The 19,153-nt window shown below is 36.2% G+C and overlaps 1 protein-coding gene across 1 annotated transcript in view; it reads right to left on the bottom strand.

Annotated features, from left to right (window-relative positions):
- tmem131l (transmembrane 131 like) overlaps positions 1 to 19,153 on the bottom strand; it is a 70,790-nt gene that overhangs the window by 30,906 nt on the left and 20,731 nt on the right. The window contains exons 4-7 of the mRNA XM_065254685.1: positions 11,228 to 11,299; positions 5,902 to 6,025; positions 5,671 to 5,787; positions 3,040 to 3,144 (exon numbers count right to left, since the gene is read on the bottom strand). Coding sequence (XP_065110757.1) covers positions 3,040 to 3,144; positions 5,671 to 5,787; positions 5,902 to 6,025; positions 11,228 to 11,299 — 418 coding nt within the window. The remainder of the gene's footprint in view (positions 1 to 3,039; positions 3,145 to 5,670; positions 5,788 to 5,901; positions 6,026 to 11,227; positions 11,300 to 19,153) is intronic.

The raw sequence follows: 19,153 nt of genomic DNA on the forward strand, positions 1-19,153 counted from the left end.
CTTTAAATGTCATCATGTTATCTTATATGGAGTCAACATCATGAAACTCTATAGCAAACACATCCATCATTAAAGTAATCCAGTTGACTCAAGTGGGTCATATATGTCTTTTGAAGCAAAACAATCCATTTGATAAAGAAAACAAATCATATTTTGAGCTTATTTACCAATTTATATGTTTGTGTATATCCAAATAAACAAACATATCATTTAAGTTTAAATATTGTGGCACAGCAATAACATAAAATCTGATTTGTTCTTGCGTGTCTTGTTACAAAACACACATCATTATTCTGCCATACAACAGCAAAGACCTTAACTCGCTATATCACATAAGTGTGACAGTGTATGTGACAAGACATGCAAGAAAAAATAAGATTCAACGTCATTCCATTTGAGAAATTGAGATTACTTAACACTATTTTCTAATAACAGATGTATATGCTTTTTGAAGCATCACCACACTGCCATACAAGATAACATAACAGCATTTTAACATAAAATTGATGGTATTACTTAATTTGCATGATGTTTATATGTGAGATGGTAAAATTATGTATATACAGGACAGATTGTTAAAGCAGAAAGGCGTGTTTATTTATAATGTGCTTTTTTGCTCATTTCTGGAGCGTTGAATGAATTGTGGATATGTTTGTAATGCGTATGTAATAGGGTTGTGCCGATAACCGATAGTTTTGTGTATCGACGATTGTCAAACATATCGCCAAAAGCAAGCTTTCATGGCGATAGATGGTAATGGTTATTATTATCATCATCATAGTTTCATATAAACCTGCACATTGCGTGCTTTTTTCCTCGCATGAGAGGGGTTGTGGGCTTTACTTTGCACGAGAGAGTTTGTAACACATGCAAATTTCTTCTCGCACGCATTCTTCCCTGGACTTAATGTGCACGTCTTGGACTCTTGCTTGGACCTGAATGCGCGTGGCATGGACTCCTTCTAGCACTTGAACATGTAATGCGCATGATCCAGACTCTTCCTTGCACATGAGCTTGTAATACGCACAGCTCTGACATTTCCTTGCACTAGAGAAGTTGTTAGCGCGCAGAAGGTTAAAACCAGAGAGTGTGTTGTTCCCGACACCTGGTTTCCCGCAGGAAATTTTAGAGCGCATGGGTTTTAATGATGCACTTGGATTAATGGAATCAGTTTTAAGAAGGTTGCGGTCATGACAGTGTTGCCCTTAGAATAAATCAGCTTCATTTTTGTCCACCAATTTAGTGACATGTTATAAATGAGTAAAAAATTAACAAATAAATAAATGAGTTAACTACTGCCCTGTCCCCCCGATTCTATTGTGTATCGTCGATCTCACAGGCTGACGATGGGACGATCTCAAAATGGGGCATATCACCAAACACTAGTATGTAACCTTGTATCTATTTGCTGATATAGTATAACAATTACGGTAATGAGCCTACTAAATGGATGCAGGTGTTTGCATGGAAACATGGCACTGATGAAGGGTTGATCCCGAAAATGTTTTGCACTCTTTGCGACTTCTGGACAATACATTCTTTTGAGCTTTTTGGCCCAATTTTCGTGTGCGGATCTCATTTGTTTTGTTTTTTTGTTATCATTCCATCTACGCACCACCAGAAGTTGTGTATAACAACATTTGTTTGAATTTTGGTCTGGGGCTACGCTTCAGGTATATAATGAAATAATTTTTTAGATTTGGGTTAACTATTCCTTTAAAGCACCGCAACTACAGCTTAAAGGTGACATAGAATGATTGAACGGAGTATTTATCCTTGTTCTGTGATGTGACATGTAGACAAAGATTTTTTTGTTTGGGTCTGTAATGCCTTAGAAGCTTCCTAAAAACCTCTCTCAGATAGCTCTATTAGGGTGGGGGATTTTAAACAAGTGGTTTTGCACCTATTTGGCTCCCCCTACTGGCTTTACTTGCAATCTCATTACTGATTGGCTGACTTTGGTGCCACTCAAAAAATGTTGCCAATTATTTTAAAGTGGAAGGGCAGTTAGATGCCTGTGATGTCATAAGCATCAGTTTTTCAGATTGGGCCGTTTTCTGGCTGACATTTCTAAAAGAGGAATTTCTATGAGACTGAGATGTTTAGCATGTTTAGCACTTTTTGTATGTTTGTGAATGCGGGTAGACTACCATTATTCAACAAAGACAAGGTAAAATTGGTTTTTCATTCTCTGTCCCCTTTAAGATGCTTTTGATGACTACACAGGATTTCACACTGTAAGCAGGTACATCTTTATAATTGTTTTTCTATTGACTGAGCATCAAGGAGAGTGTGATGGTCCAGTCAGCTGAACTTCATCAAAAACAGGCACTGACTGATGCTCAAAGACAGCGTGATACAGACACACCCGTAAGTTCCTCTGCAGTGGCTTCATCCAAACAGTTCTGAGCTCAATTTGAATGTCACCGCTAAAACCGGGAAGCGTCTATATTAAGACTTGTTTATGAAAGACAAGTCCCAACAGAACATCAATATGAGATAAAACAGACTACATCACCTACAAAATGTCTGTGAGGGGCCTTGTTCCCTCTATCCCAGGAAAAGAAACATACAATGGTGCTGACTTTGTTCGTTTGCTGCCTATAAATTTACACTTACACTGAACAGTCTATGATCTTAAATCTGTATTTCAGCTAATATTTTTGTTATCTCTTAAATTTGCGCACAAAAGTTATAGTTTATTATACATGCTGAGCAGTGCTTTCCGCACAGACTATAACTATAACACGAGAGTGTGAGTTTGTTTCTGCATGCCTGTCATTTGGGTATTCATTGTATGCAAACCTCTCCATGTGTATATCTGTGCAAATGTGTACGATAACTTGAGTGTATATGTGTGCGTCTGTGTGTGTTAATAGCTATGGCAGTAACAGAAGACTGAATCACTCAGCTGTTCCTGGATCTCGTGACATATAGCACAACGGACATACCGCACAACTACCAAGAATACATTAAAACCTTTTCTTAATAATAAAAATATACAATTAAGCAAATACTATAGTAAATCATGAGGCATACCTGAGTTTGTGTTAACTTAATGCTTTGTATGTGGGGAAATATTAAAATGCTGTCTTTTTTGTGGACTTCTTTGACAGATCCATCATGGATGCCAACCCCAAAAACCTGCGAGAAAAAACACAACCACACATTTCACCACTAAAACATGATACTGTATCACACATACATAGACTTCAGTAAGATTATTAGTGTAATACTTATTCTTCAAAGTAGTTTTGGTCATTTTTTATGTCATGAATATTCTTTGAGGGGCACGAAGGGATGCACCATACACAAGGTACAGAGCACAGCGGGATTTATTGCAACTTTTATGAGGTCTTCAAGGACTTATTATCAGTAAGTAACTGATTATCAGTATGGAAGACATCATGTGACCTGCTTGCTTGACCTGAATGCTAATATGCATAGATTTTTCAGCTGGTGATTTTACTATGGTGAATCCGTTTGAAAAAGCAGTATCACATTATTATGGCACGACGATCAAACTGTCATTCTGGCCATACCAGAACATTCAAAAGTTCTGTCCACACAGATAAGCTTTATGCTCACCATTGTGTTAATGTACTGTAATCTTCACAATTGGTTTATATTTCATGATGGCACAAAGTGACAGGTGTTTGATTCTGTTAAATTTGATAATCTAAAAATTTGTAGATAGGGTTTTGACAAATATGTGTGAAGTTGCCAACTGTGAGATGCCAACTAATATGTATAAGTATAATAATTATGCACAAAACTGTTAATTGAATCATTTGAAAATTAAATTGCATACTAAATGCACACAAGGACCCATCGTCCTTGTTGTTCACATCTTTGCTTCTCACTTTTCTTTTATTCTGCTCACAATCTGTTCCTCTAAGGTTTGGGTCATGAATATTAATTTGTATTATGTGACATTCACCCTTACTACAGACAGACTGTGTAAAGGTCATAATAAAATGCCTTGGCAACAAGCACTAGCCATCGGAAAGCTGTACTATGACCATTTTATGAATGAAAGCGTCATGTAATCTTAGCGTGGCAGCTTCAAGGACGCATCTTAAATGTTAAACAAAACCATTTTTATTGGGATAGTGATATATCTGGAGTCTTTATCTCATTGTACATGAGTAGTTTAAATTAAAATTATTTTACAGTGATTGAAAAAGTGGGCGCACTGTTAAAACCTGTAAAAGGCCAAGTGTGTAATTTCTCCTTTAGAAGCACAAAATTGCAAACAAAACAAAATGAAACAATCATTCCCCCTCCAAGGTTCTCAATGTCCTCTCGATAAGTATAACAATTCATTGGGTAACAAATATTTAAGGCCAATCATATCAGCAGACGGACTGCCTTTCTCACGGCATACTCCCTCCATCTGCAATTGTTCAGGTAAACAAATAGTCTACCACCAAACTTGTGCCATTAGTTTTTTCAAAAGACTGACATGACACCTTCATAATCATGACATGACACGTGCCATGAACACGAAGGAGATTTTATGCACATTTATGATAACTGTCATTAAGTGTTATTTGTTCATTTGGTCATTTTTTATGCAAAGATGACTTTGAATTGTTTGAGATGTCTTTGTAATGACAACTTGGCATAAACCAATACATTATAACTTGTCATAAATGTGTCATAAATATGACATAGCAGAATAATTATCAAACCTAAGAAACTACCTAGCTTTATGGGTTAACATTACATTAAACTGTCATTGAAATGTCATTAAGTGTTAATACAATGTAAAATAATTTTAAATACCTTAACAAAATGCAACAGATGCATCAAAAGATTATACTTAACTTTATGTATGTGCACAATAAATAAAAAACTAACTACTAACAGAACCTGTTCTTCCTCACACAGAGGGTTCTGAAATTTTCTGAAGAAAAAACAAACAAAACATTTAATAAATTTAATTTAATATAATTAACTTTGCAGTGATATGGACCCAACACTGCATGGCTTTACCCATTATTGTACTGTTTTCATTTAATTTGAGGTGAATTGGTCTCCAAATGCAATAAAATATAATTGTATCAATTTTAATTATTATTATTATTATTATTGAATGATTTATTTTATTTGTTAAACGCATGGAAGAAACATTATGAACTAAATAATATGTGATGTTGTTATAAAACTATTTGACAGAGAATTAACACTTATATTATATTTGTACCACTGTAGTTGAGGTCAAGAAAAATATTCATGACGCTGTTATAAAACTATATGACAGAGTATTAACACTTAATGACATTGTAATGACAAATTATATTTGTATCACTGGTAAAAAGTGGTCAGTTATGTTGTCTTGGTAATGTCAAGTTGTCATAACAAGTTGTGATGTATTGGTTAATGTCAAGTGCTCATAACAAAGACATCTCAAACAATGTCATCTTTGCATTAAAAATGACATAATTGAATGAATGACACTTAATGAATGTTGTCATAAATGTGCATAAAATCTCCTTCATGTTCATAGCATGTGTCATGTCATGATTATAAATTTGTCATGTCAGTCTTATGAACATCCCTTCAAGTAAACTGTTACCGTTTATTCAATGTTTTGTATCTGTGTTTAGTGTTGTTAGTGCCACAGAACTTACACGCTTCACCTTTAAGCATCTCTATAAAACTTACCTGGTATGATATAACCCCATGGGTTGATGTGTTAATAAATAATGAGATTTCTTCATTGCCCTCCACTGTGGGAAGGAAAATGATTTTTAAAGATGTTCTTCCTCTGGGTGGAATCACCTGTAATAAAAAACACAATGCACTCATACTCTATACAAGACACAGTCGAGTCTGTGTTACATTTATCGGCATGACAAAAAAGTATACCGAATGTTAAATGAGGCATGCACATACCCTTCTGTGGAAGGCAGGCATGTGAAAATGTCTGCTGGATGTAAACACAGAGAGCAGAGAGACAGGGAGCTCCTGGCTGGGATTGTGGATATATACTGTTTCAGCTCTTGGCAGCCCCACCGGCCTGCAGAAAGACAGATTCGCAGATAGAAATGAAAAACAACAGCATCCTAGACTTAAAAATCACATTCATTTAATTGTTTTTTTGTCTGTAGCACATAACAATGAACTCTATCATTGTATGCCAAACAGAAACACTGATCTAAATGACGAATATCTTGTGGAATGCTATGCTTATAGAAACAATTCTGCCTTGAAGCACAAAGCAGATAATTTATTTATGTCTCTCTAGACACTAACAGCAAACTATAAGACTATCTATCGATCTATCTTTTAAAGTGCTTCTTTAAAGCAATGCAATGCCAGCAGTGCACAAAGCAAAACAACACTTGTGCAAGATGAAAGTAAATGTCATTCAAAGTCGCAGAGAGCTGTAGCACATTTGTCTATTAAAAGACTTCAGTTGACCTTTCAAAGCCGATTCTAACCACAGAAGCTTAGCAGCTCGCCTCTTTATACTGCAATGTTCATGTGGCCGGTGAAAAGAAATGTGTGAATTTTTTCAGGGTGCCCAATAAAAATAACTGCAGATACTTTAAACTAATTTCGACTTGCAACTTCCGGACATAAAAGACACTGTCAATAGAGAACTGCTGTATAAACAGCTCATAAATGTTTAAAACATTGAGGTTTAGTAAGTTTTTAATTAACCTTAGTTGCAAGGCCTGGTTTATATTAAGTGAATAGATAAACAAACCAACTCAAACAAAAAAACAGGCTCTAAAACAAGTAGAAAGACCATCTCAAAAATGCAAACGGATAAAACTCCTAAATCATGTAACAATGCTTGAGCAAAAAGGTACTTCTATGGGGTTTTCCATTTTCACTTTATCTAGTGTCTTTTCGCGTCACGTGTTGTTGATGCCACTTGTAAGTGTGGTTTAAGCAACATTTCACACTTGCGTATCTGCAGGTTACAGGATGAATTACAGTACACAGAGTACACCGTAGCATGAAACACGGTGATGCTAGAATGTTACCGGGAACAGACCAATCATCAACAAAACGATGCTCATATTATATATTTGCAAATACTTTGCAGAAAAGTTTATATGTTGCGTTTAATCTAAGCATCTGAGAGCACAGGGTCATGAATCTTAGGTACTTAAAGCCTTCATAGAGTGACAAAACTGCAACAGATATTGCATGGCATAGCAACATGTACATTTCAGATTAAAAAAAACACATAAGAAAGGATGATTTATGACACCTTAAAAAGGACTGAAAATGTCAAACACATGAGGTCAAATGCAATAAACTGAGTGAAGAGGACTATTTGTTTTTACTTCTCTCCATCGACTTAAAACTTAAAATTTACGATGTCACATTACACAGACGTATTAGCAGTTAAAACAGAGTCGCTTGTCTGTCACAAACTGTATTCGTCCAATCAATATTGACCTCATAAATATGCAAATTAGTGTGTCAGCAAACTACATAACTCTACAGCATGAATAAGATAAAAGGCTAGATTTAATCTTAGTTATGTGTGAAAGCATGCATGTTCATGTACTGCTAAAAGCAGTACAGTATCATGGGTGTGTTTGTGTGTCTAAAGCAGTATGGATGGTGAAGCATGTATTGATAAAATTAGCAGCCAAAAGAAACAAAAACCTCTTTGTGTGTTTTTTCTCTATATACTGCAGAAAAATGTGTGCTAAATGGTATAGCAGGAACATTAAACAGAAAAAAATAGGTGCAGACTATTACAAGCACTTTTACATGTGAAAAAATCCTGTACAATATATCACTGTACTACGGAAGCCAAGAGAGGTCATGCACTATATTTATTTTTGCTTGCTTGTTTTCTCGTCGTGATCACAACTTAATTTCTCGTTATCTCAAGATAACAAAAGTTGTTTTCTCGTGATCTCGACATAACAAAAGTTGTATCTTGTGATGTGATAAAAGCTTACGTGTACTCAATAGAACATGTGGTTTTATTTGTAAACAGCAAAAGCATATTTTGATAAATAAACATGGATGAACAAATGAGAATTTACTTGGATCAGGAATTCGCTCAAGCTAAAATAGATTTGTCAATAATTGACAACTTGATTGTGGTGCATTTAGGGACCGTATCTAAAGTAACTCCATAATATACACATTTTTTCTTTTAACAGCATTTAAATGGAATGACTTAAGAGTCAACAAACAGTCACAAAACCAACTTGTTGATGTGGTTGTCAATTATAATGCACACTTTTTTAGATTTTTGATATTTATTTAATACTATTGTTGATAGAAATGTGAACATTATTACTTTAAAGATGGTCCCTAAATTTACAAACATCAAACGTCTAATTTTATTTATTTATTAAGTTTATCGGCAATTAGCTACACGTGTGGTAACGGCGAAGACCCCAACTTATATGCATCAGCAGTCCATTCAAAATACTCAAAATATTATGGACAGGAAATTACACTATGACATTTGGACTATCATGTCGTGATCACGAGAAAACAACTTTTGTTACCTCGAGATCAAGAGAAATTAAGTCAAGCAAAGAAAACAAGCAAGCAAAAATAAAAATATATGGATGCCATCTCTCTGCTTCTGTACTGTACAGCTGGAGACATTTAAAGTTGAATCTAGTTTATATTGCTTTTCTCTCTTTCATACATGCATACATACATTTCAAAGTAATGGTTTCATTGTATTACACTTTTAAAAAGCAATGTACTGTGAATAGGGATTTGCTGTCAAATTCAAGAGTCTCGGCAAACGCCTAAGATGCAGCTAAAAACCCACATTACACCTTTAAACACCACTTTTATAACTAGGGGTGTGAAAGATGATATTGTTTGCGACAATACTGTAGTTTTAACGATATGCAAAATCATATTATAAGATACATCACTCATTTCTAAAAAACAAAACAAAAAAAAAACGCATTCGATGCCCACAAATTCACAGTGCACATGGGCATTAACTCTTTCACTGCCAGCGTTTTTTAAAAAAGTTGCCAGCCAGCGCCAGCGTTTTTCATGATTTTCACCAAAGTTTAATGCCTTCCAGAAAATGTTCTTCTTTAAATATATAAACATACAATATACCAAATGAAAGAACAGACCCTCTGCTTTCAAACAAAAAAAAAAACCGTTTCATCCTACCTTTAGTTGTTCTTTTAGAATCAGCTTTTGAATATGGGTAGGTTTTTGCAAAAACACCATATTTTGAGCAAAAAGCAAAAATAATTCCATTTTTGTGACGGAATTTTCATAGAGATCCCATCCAGAGCGATCTTTAAAACAGACACGGACATGCAGCAGCTTGCCATAGGGCAATACTTCCGGTTTTAAAAAGTTGCGTAAAGGGCGCCACCTGGTGGATAATAGCGGTATTGCGGAAAGACGGAAAATCTCGTCATTGGCGGGGAAGCGTTTTCTCTTAATTGACGAGATATCTCGTCAATGGCGGGGAAAGAGTTAAGAGCGTGATTTTGTAGCACATTTGATTTTGGTGTGTATGACCTGTAAAAATTTCATATTAATTATTAATACTTTAGCCATTCGTGCACTGTCACCTCTGGACAGTGACAGGTATAGAGAAGTTACTTGAGAAAGTACACTGGGTTGTTTTTAACCCAGGGATGGGTCACTATTGAACAGAACACACTGCCGGGTTAAAATGACCCAACTGATGGGTTGTTTTAACCAAATTGCTGGGTTATTGTCAATCAACCATGTTGAAACAACCCAGCAGTTGGGTTAAAATAACACAGCAGTTGGGTCACTTTAACCCGGCAGTGTGTTCTGTCCAATAGTGACCCAGCACTGGGTTAAAAACAACCCAGTGTATTTAGTGTTTTTCTAAACTAATATAGTCCGTTCGTAAAAATGGTTTCAATTGGATCATTAATACAGTATGTCCTGTTAACAATAAACTATTATAAACATGACCGCGTGAAATGGCTGTTAGAGGAACTCGCTATATTTAAAGCTGTGAGTGCTTTACTTCTTGTGCTGTGTTTGACAGAAATTTGCATTTGCTGACTTGTATAACAATGTCTTATTTTGCATCTTGAATGCTGCATGGTTTACTGTTTAGTAAAACAGTGTTTTGTAATGTTTTTACATCTTTTGTTTCCATTAATAACATCAACAATAACCCATTTACATTATTTTTATGTAGTAAGAGGAAGCTAGAACAATATCTTTAAAGTCTTTTACAAATACATTTCCGAAAGATGCAAAATATGGTCTGTTATAGTATCAGCAAATCACAGATATTACCTACATCAAGTCATTTTGTAATTATCACAAACCCATAATTCTACCTATCTGTATGAAAGAAGCGCAGTAATCTTCACTATCTTTCAATCAGAAAAAAACACAGCCATATATAGTCATCCTGTCTGCAGAGGAAGTGACCTTTAGCTTAAAATCATAGTTAACACTCTGAAACCAGACGATGGGGTTCTTTTGTAAGAGGAATGTATACTATAACGCTAAACATGTTGTTGATGTTGATTAGCAAACAAATTCGGCCATAAATTCATAAAAAAAATACAATAAATCATATTTACATCAATGCACTTACAATGAAAGCCTAGCAGACAAGCACAAATAAATTCATCACATGATTTTAAAAACCCACTTTGTGGGTAATACCTTGTGCATAATACTGACCACATTTCAAGAAATTCATAAGCAGCTACACGAAGAAAAACTTTTGGTTAAAAAAATACTCAGATGTTTGTGAGATAGTCATCCTATTGCAAGTGCATTATTGTACACTTTATTATAGGAAATAGCTTTCAAATAGCAACTTCCAACGATCCAATCAGTTTTCGAAGGACAAAATCAAGTTCCACTCCACATTTTTGTTTTTAAGTCAAATATAAATTAAACTTTTGTTCAAGGCTAGTGCTGTTAAGTTTAATTTATATTTTTGTTAAAAGTCTTGAATATGTACTTTAACTCAATATTGCATTAACGGCTCTGCAGAGAGCTTGACAGCAGTCCTTCAACTTGTCCTTCACATGGTTGTTTGAAGCATTCAAATCATTGCAATTTATGCAAAAACTCATTTTGCCCTAATCAATATCTTTATATATATAATAACTTTACTTTAGATCGATGGAATGATCACATTTGCTGATTCTCATCTTAATTTAAATGCAGTTGTCACTTAAGTTGTGCAGTGTGTACATGGTCCATGATGGTGTTGATACAGTTTAGCTGATAAATGAAAAATTCTTACTGTGGTCCAAATTCCAGCGCTGGCGGCCGAAACAGGAGCTGTCTCCCACTCTCCTGCATGTAAAACGAGGAGCTAAGGAAAAAAGAGAAAGAAAATGATGATGTGAATATCAGGTCGATTGGTGACTTTTCACATGAAAACAAACATTTTAGCGCGCACACACACACACACGTGCGCGTGCACACAAACACCCACACGGCAGATCTCATGATGCAAAACTCACTTTGTTTATCTTTGACTTCAGATGAACATTTTACATTTTGCTGATTCAAAGAGCCGATAAGGCATCACATCGGCTATCACGCAAGTCACAGCAATGTTGCATATGCGAAAAATACCGCAAGATGTGTTAGCAGCATCTGGTCTGTCAAATTAACCTATACGACACAAGACCAATGCACAAAGACTATTCATAGTAAAATTTGAAATGTACCACAATTGGTTAGCATTTCCATCCTTAGATTTACTCTTAGATCAAAGACTTTTCCGTTTGTGTGTCTTTTAGCAAGATACTTAACAAAATATAACACTGTACACCAGTGGTTCTCAAACTTTTCTGAGTGCGCCCCCCCCCCCTTGTATACACTTTCTTTGCGGCCCCCCCAAAGAAAATTTATGATAAAAACAGTTCTAAAATGTAACATTTGAATTAAACAAAACATATTAAATTAAGCAAAGTAGAGATGTTGGTTAGTAGGCTTATTTTTTTTGTTAAATTACACAAAATTTATGATAAATTAATGTATTTTATAAAATGTCCGAAAACTGGGGCCCCCTGGCACAGTCTTGCGGCCCCCCTGGGGGCCCCGGACCCCAGTTTGAGAACCACTGCTAGCTGTACACCATACAGTAAGTGTGAGAGGAAGCCAAAAAGTGCAGCAGGTCAAAGCGGAGTCAAATATCAAAACCCTTATGTTTATACTTTTTTAATACTTCTTTAATACTTCCAATAACTCCAATAGTTTGTTTTTCTGAAAACATCTACAGTAGCAGCTGTTTAGTGCAAACAAAAAAAAGCTGAGTTTGTTTACAAAGTTTGTTGTTAATAAGCCTTAAAATCAATAGCGTAGTATAATAAAATATGGAAATATATGTTCATATCTGCTATACATGGTGGTGTTTGTACACAGGTCCTCTGTGTATATTTCATTATTTTTGTATTGTTTTAGGGTGCTTGTGACGTTTGTGAGCCTATACACCAGAGCTCTCCAATGTGGTGCCCGCAGTAGCTCACAAAGAGTCTGTGAGGTGCCCGCCAAAGCACATTTTATTAATAGTCTCAACCGTTTCATCTATTTATTGCATATTTTTTATATTATCTTGGTTTGGTTTACAAATGTAAACATTTTAAAAAATATTTAAACATATCAACAAGTAAAATAAAATAAAATCAAGTTTACTAGAGTACACTATATCAAAATGTAGCCCTCAAGATTGTTTTATCCTGTGGTAGCCCTTGCCCACAAAAAGGTTGGAGACCCCTGTTGTACGTCATGTGGTCACCAACCATGTTTCTGGAGATCTACCCTCCAGCAAACTTTAGTTCCAACCCTGCCTCTAATTATTTAGGTAACTATGAAAAGCTTGATTAGCAGGTTCAGGTGTGTTTAATTGAGGTTGGAGCTGAACTCTGCAGGGTTGGTGACCACTTCTCTAGTCTAAGGCGTAGGCTATGTGTCAGTTTTCATTTATCCTTCTGCATTGTTGTTGGCATCGACAGGCAATTACACATGCAGATCGCTAGTAGGTCCATGGGCATTACAGTATCAAGGTGAAAGCTGAAGAAGCAGCAGTTTGTTGTGAACGTTGTTAGGGAAGTATAAGTGATGAAGGTAAATAGACGGTGACTTTTGTTGCAGCTTGAGTTGTTAAGTATCGCTGTTGTTAAGAGACTTAGATTGCTCTGCTTATTTGGACATACAGATATGATTTATAGACATTTCAACAGTAACAACATAAACAAGCGGGTTTCGTGGTCAACACGTAACTTCCGGTAAACTTTATTTATATAACAAGCTAAATAAACAACACGTAGATTACCAAGGAATCCATGGCTCCACATAGCAAACTGCTCCCAATAAGTGACAAAATAACGAGAACATTTTCCTATTTATATGTTGTGATTTGTATAGTCACACCGTGTACAAATAACAAGGTCATATGAGACACAGCCATCTTTTAACCGTATACATACTGGGAACTATATTCTCAGAAGACGAAGCACTGCTACATCGGTGGAGTGATTTGCACAACTCTGACCGAACTCTCTGTTCCTCACCAGGGGCTTCTCGGGTGCTGCGAGCAAATCACTTTGCCCAAGTAGCAGTGCTTCTCCTTCTGAGAATATAGTTCCCAGTATGTACTGTTAAAAGATGTATGGGTCTCATATGACCTTGTTATTTGTACACAGTGTGACTATACAAATCACAACACATAAATAGGAAAATGTTGGCATTATTTTGTCACTTATTGGGAGCAGTTTGCTAGCTGGAGCCATTCACTTCTAGTCTTTGTGCTAAGCTAAGTTACAGCACGCACGGAGATGAGAAAGGTATGTATGGACTTATCTAACTCTGGGGGATACAGTGAATAAGCTAAATTCCCAAAACGTGGGCATGTTCCTTTAAGAGTTCAGTTTCAGCAACTAGTCAGACCATTAAACAAACAGAAACCGGAAGTAAAGTTCGGACCAGACACGTAATCGCGTCACCGTACGTGCGTCCGATGAAACGATCTATACATCAAGTGTCTAGTTTTTTTTTGTGTCCACTCCCAATAATAATAAAATGTTGTGCTTTTCGCAAAATACAAAACTTTAAACTTTTTTGTATATATTTGTAACTGTAAATTCAGTATTCATACTTACTAGTTAACATTAAATTACTTCACACATGTCTGCCGATGTTTGGCCGAGAGTAGAGCAAAGTATAAATATAACACTAAACACTAACTTTTTTTTTTCTCAATAGGTATTGTTTCGAAACAGTGAAAACTTGTATCTTAGTACAAGCGCCTTTTGTACCATTGCCTCCCTATGACACATCGCTTTTATTGTTTCCTAATCTTTGTAAGTCGCTTTGGATAAAAGCGTCTGCTTAATGCCTAAAAGTAAATGTAAATCCTGCAAAGTGTACATTTAAATGAAAAAAAAATCAGAGTATTGATTGGGGAAATAAAAAACCTAAAAACAAATACTAACACACAAAATACAACAATCCTTAACTGTGATACGTGGGATGACACATAATTCTCTATGTGTGGGAAAGAAACAGAGATTGTAGACTGAAGATCCAATAAATCAACACTATGAAAGCCAACGCCTTGAGAAAACTTCTAGTTATGTACTTTAACCAGCTAAGCTTTTATTCTGCAATTAGTAATTTATTAAGGAAACGCCAAACCCCGTTTTCTCATAATAATAAATATCATAAAGTGCAGGTTTACAAAATTTCAATGAACAAAACAGACCATCTGTTAAGTTATGGAAAATCCTTCCATTCTGCATATTGTCATTGGCTTATCCAAGCTTTCAACAGCTGGTATTCTTGACAGCATTATGCATAAAAGTCTCTATTATTGACAACAAACAGTAAAAAGAGGAGGTTGAACTTCTGTACTGCACTGTAAAAAAGTTGGTTGAACTTAATGATTTTTTTCAGTTAATTCAACAAAATGAGTTGACACAATTTTTGAGTCAACTAATATTTTTAATTTAAATGAAATCAAAATGTTAAGGCACCAAGGTAACTTACTATTGCACCAAAAAATATATTTTACAGTGTAGGAAATAAGATGACACCTACATGACATGAAACTAACACTACATACACTTGGTATTAACTAAAGCTTTTGACAACATGTTTATAGCTTAAGACCAATTTTAATGTTCTCCATAAATAAATCACTGAATTCCAAGTAAACCTGGAGCAACAAACATGGATCGACTTCAAACACCGGTCACAGGTTGATGGCCACGGTAAGCCCCATCTGCCATTATCACACTGGTAAAACAGCCCTATAGACACGCACATGCACATTCACATCATAAACAACCTTCAAGGCAGTCACCACAATCTAAACTCTGGACTACACAGAATTCAAGTGCCTCAACTATCGCTGGGTGAGGGTATAAAAAGGCACAGGGTAGATCCGATGCCTGGTCAAGCAGAGTTCAACAGCCACATGCGTTATCAAATGGCAGCTGGCGGGTGGTGAGAGATGCTAAAGGAGACATCAAGATGTTCAATGACCCTGTCAAGCAATGAAACACCAACTCTAAGAAGGAATCAATATTGATTTTTTTAATGAACCATTCATTCATTCATTCAGTAAACTTTCAGTGAGTGCCTCTAATCTGCAGAGAGTTTTTGACTTCTATTGCAGTGGTCTTGGGGAAAAAGGTTAAAAACGAATGCTCTACTACTTTAGTTTTCTGTTTTGTGACAGCTCTAAATTCAGTGACATCCCTTATTTAGGCATCCCTCAGTTGTGAGCTATTGGGTAACTTTTATTTTATTTATTTATTTATTTTATTTTTATTTATGTCACTTGTGTGCCCTATAACTCCCCATCTAAATTTTGCTGCATCCATTGTCCAACAGAAAAGCATCACCTTAGCTCAGTGTTTCTCAAACTTTTTCAGCCCAAGGACCACTTTATCTTCCAATTTTTTTTCTGAGGACCACCTAACAGAATCCCACTCTAACACGCCCCCAAAAAACAACAAAATAGGAAGGATAAGCTAAATTTAAGTTTAATATGCAACTGTTTCAAGTCAAAAACTAATTTTTTAAACACAAATGCAATGCTATGTTCAGAAATTATTATATGAATTTTAGTTCATTTGAAAAAGTAAATGTGAAATGAGTTAGGGGCTGGACACACCAAAACTTTTAAACGCGGCTGAAAACGCCTTGAGGACGCCGAATGCCAGCTGTTTTTCAGCTGAGTGCCAGCTTTCTTCAGCTGAGCGCTTTGGTAGCTGTGATACTTCAGCTGCGAGCCGGTTGGTTGCTGTGGTAATGTCCCGTGTGAGAACTGACATTGACGAGCGGAGCTTTTCTCCCAAAGTTGAATCTCTTTCAACTCTCGACGCTTAGCGCCGAGCGCGGAAAAAACGCAGAGCGCCGGTTTTCAGCGCGGAAAAAACCCGCTAGCTGCTGGCTTATTTGAAAAACGCAGAGCTTCCATTGGAAACAATTGAAAACATGCGCCGGCCGCGGGCGTAAAAGTTTTGGTGTACACAACCCCTTACAGCTTAATATGAACAACAAACTGCAATTAAACATAGTATAACAGCCTAGGTCCGAGTTAATGTAATTCCAAAGAGCCATTAGTTTAAAACTGAGGTGGTGGGTATATAAAGTCTATGGTTGTAACTATGGTAACAATAAAATGCTGAAAAAAAAAATGTTCCCCTTAAATGTCCAAAATCACTGAAATTACAGGGATTTTACACATGAAACAAAAACTAGTACATTATAAAACTAATAGATCTGTGGATTTTAGCTGCTTTCAGTTGACGCTTGATCTTTTCTTTTGACTCCTCTTTGGTTTAGCCACCAATCCATTTTTACGTTATTAAAACAGAATGGCAAGAACTGATATAAGTTTTGCAAGTGCATTAAAAATCTACTTAAATAAGTGACGATTGTATAAACACTTCATCTTTTGGCGGACCACTGGGGGGTTTGGCGGACCACTAGTGGTCCGCAAACCACACTTTGAGAATCACTGCCTTAGCTAAATGTGCTGGAGGGATGGACGTAATAGTAATAACACTATTTTAACCATCTATATTCGACCCGTCGGTGTGATTTAAAATCAGTGTGGTTAGTTTTACCTTTCCACTGTACATGACCAATGGCGGCCAATAAACCGGAAGGAGAGACGAAAAAGAGCTACATGGGGTACCAACCATCTGCGGGTGCGTAATTATCAGATCCGATATGAGCTTTGGATGCATAAAAAAAACTTGTGCAACTACACCACATGTGACACGCTGACCGGAAGTGATGTATTTCAGTGAGTTCCAATCAAAACACTGTGTGCAATATAAAAATTTATAATCCTTTTTTGTTTAACTTTATCAGTAACACTTGAATCCTTTAAAAACTATTGATTACTGATATTACATTACAGCATCCCGTTACCGTTCGCATGTCACGTCTTAAAACACGTGTTAAATGCCGGTCAATGCGCTTCTTCCTTCAGAGCGCATGGCGTCTTTCGCAGCTAAGCAACCATGAGTCGTGCATTCCGGAAAACGTAAAGCTTGATTGGATTTTAATCGCTCATCTGTGCCTTGCGTCAAATCATATTATTGTTATTATGCAATCAATGAATCTGGTGTTCGCCCAGAGAAGAGCTAGGCGAATACGAGGAGGAGGTTCGGGGTTAGTTCGCGTCAATTCACAGCTTCCAATGGTGACACCATAAAGGGAAGGAGAACAGGAGATGTAATGCAACACAAAATCAACTACGGATAAGAAAAACGAGGTTCACGTGTTAAAAAAGGGGGAAAGAAACGTGCAATTGATAAAAGTATGTACACAATAAAAATATGGGTAAAAGTTGGCCCGCATTATATTTCCAATTTTTAAATCTGGCCCTCGAAAATGAGTAGTTGAAGACCTGCTTTAGGGTATCACTAAGTAATTCACTTGTCCCTATTGGGCTCTCATGGAGTGCTGCATCATATCCAAGCTATCTCAGGCCAAGGCAGGAAAAACTTGCTTTGGGCTCCTAATAACAGTGTACATTGGAAGTGGATTGTCTCTTAATGTTTTTAAACAAAATTACTTTGAAGACATGATAAATACACACTCCACTTAAAGTGTGTCAATCATACACCTACATTAGGTAAACACTTACTGTGTTATTTTTGGATACTTGGCCAGCAACAGATTTTTGAACAGATATGCTGTCATTTCCTCCTCTGTGGCACTGCATTACTAGCTTATATATTTGTTCATTGGCCGCTGTGTTACAGTCACAATGCATGTTAGAAATGGCCCATTATGTAACAACTGAAACAGGCCTGTTGATGTCGTACTTGGTAGGGTCACAAATGAATTGATCCTGAATCAAATCAAAACAGAAACTAGACTGTGAAATTGTAAATGAACCCATCCCTATAACAAAGAGTTGGCCTGTAGCTGGTACTGTAGTTTTAGCCATGTTGTTGTCGGTTACACAGCATTACTACAGTTTGTTATATTGACTTCCTGTTCGTCATGGGTTAATCTCAGTTTGCACCTTGAACATACTGTATATTATTCTAGCTGATGGCAAAACAGTGTTGATGCAACACTGTGCACGAGTTCCAAAAGTGAGTAAACATTTAAAGAACAGCTTGACAGCTGTCCTTCGACTTGTCCTTCGCATGGCTCTCTGGAGCATTTAAATTAACTCATTTGCATAAAGTATCAAATAATCAAATTATTACCAATGTTACCAAGACCTGTAAAATATATGCATTTCCTGTGAGTGCTGCATCAGGAACCATACAGTTTTAAAGCTATTCTTCTGTCGCATCAAATCCATTTTGTAGTTTATACTGGTCAAGTACCACACACTTAGACAGGAAGCTATGAGGTCACAGAGATCCCCCCAGTATTAAAATCCTCTTTAGACGTAGTGTTTAGTGTATTAGCAACAGTTGTGACACTTTGGGAAATGTATAAAGTGAGAACTAGGTGCATGGTTCTTGTTTAGTATCTTGTAAAGTTCATGTTCATATAATATTGCTTATTAAAATTATTACAATAATAAGCATTGTTGCATAAAAAAGAAATAAATAATCCACCATTTAAGTCAACAGTGAAGTATTAACAAATGTTAATCTAATAAATGGGGGCTAATATAAAAATGTCTATCCCCAAATCAGACAATGTGTGTATCCAGGTGTAAAATGACACAAAGGTT

The sequence above is a fragment of the Paramisgurnus dabryanus genome, chromosome 4 (assembly GCF_030506205.2).
Source record: "Paramisgurnus dabryanus chromosome 4, PD_genome_1.1, whole genome shotgun sequence".
Taxonomy (NCBI): Eukaryota; Metazoa; Chordata; class Actinopteri; order Cypriniformes; family Cobitidae; genus Paramisgurnus; species Paramisgurnus dabryanus.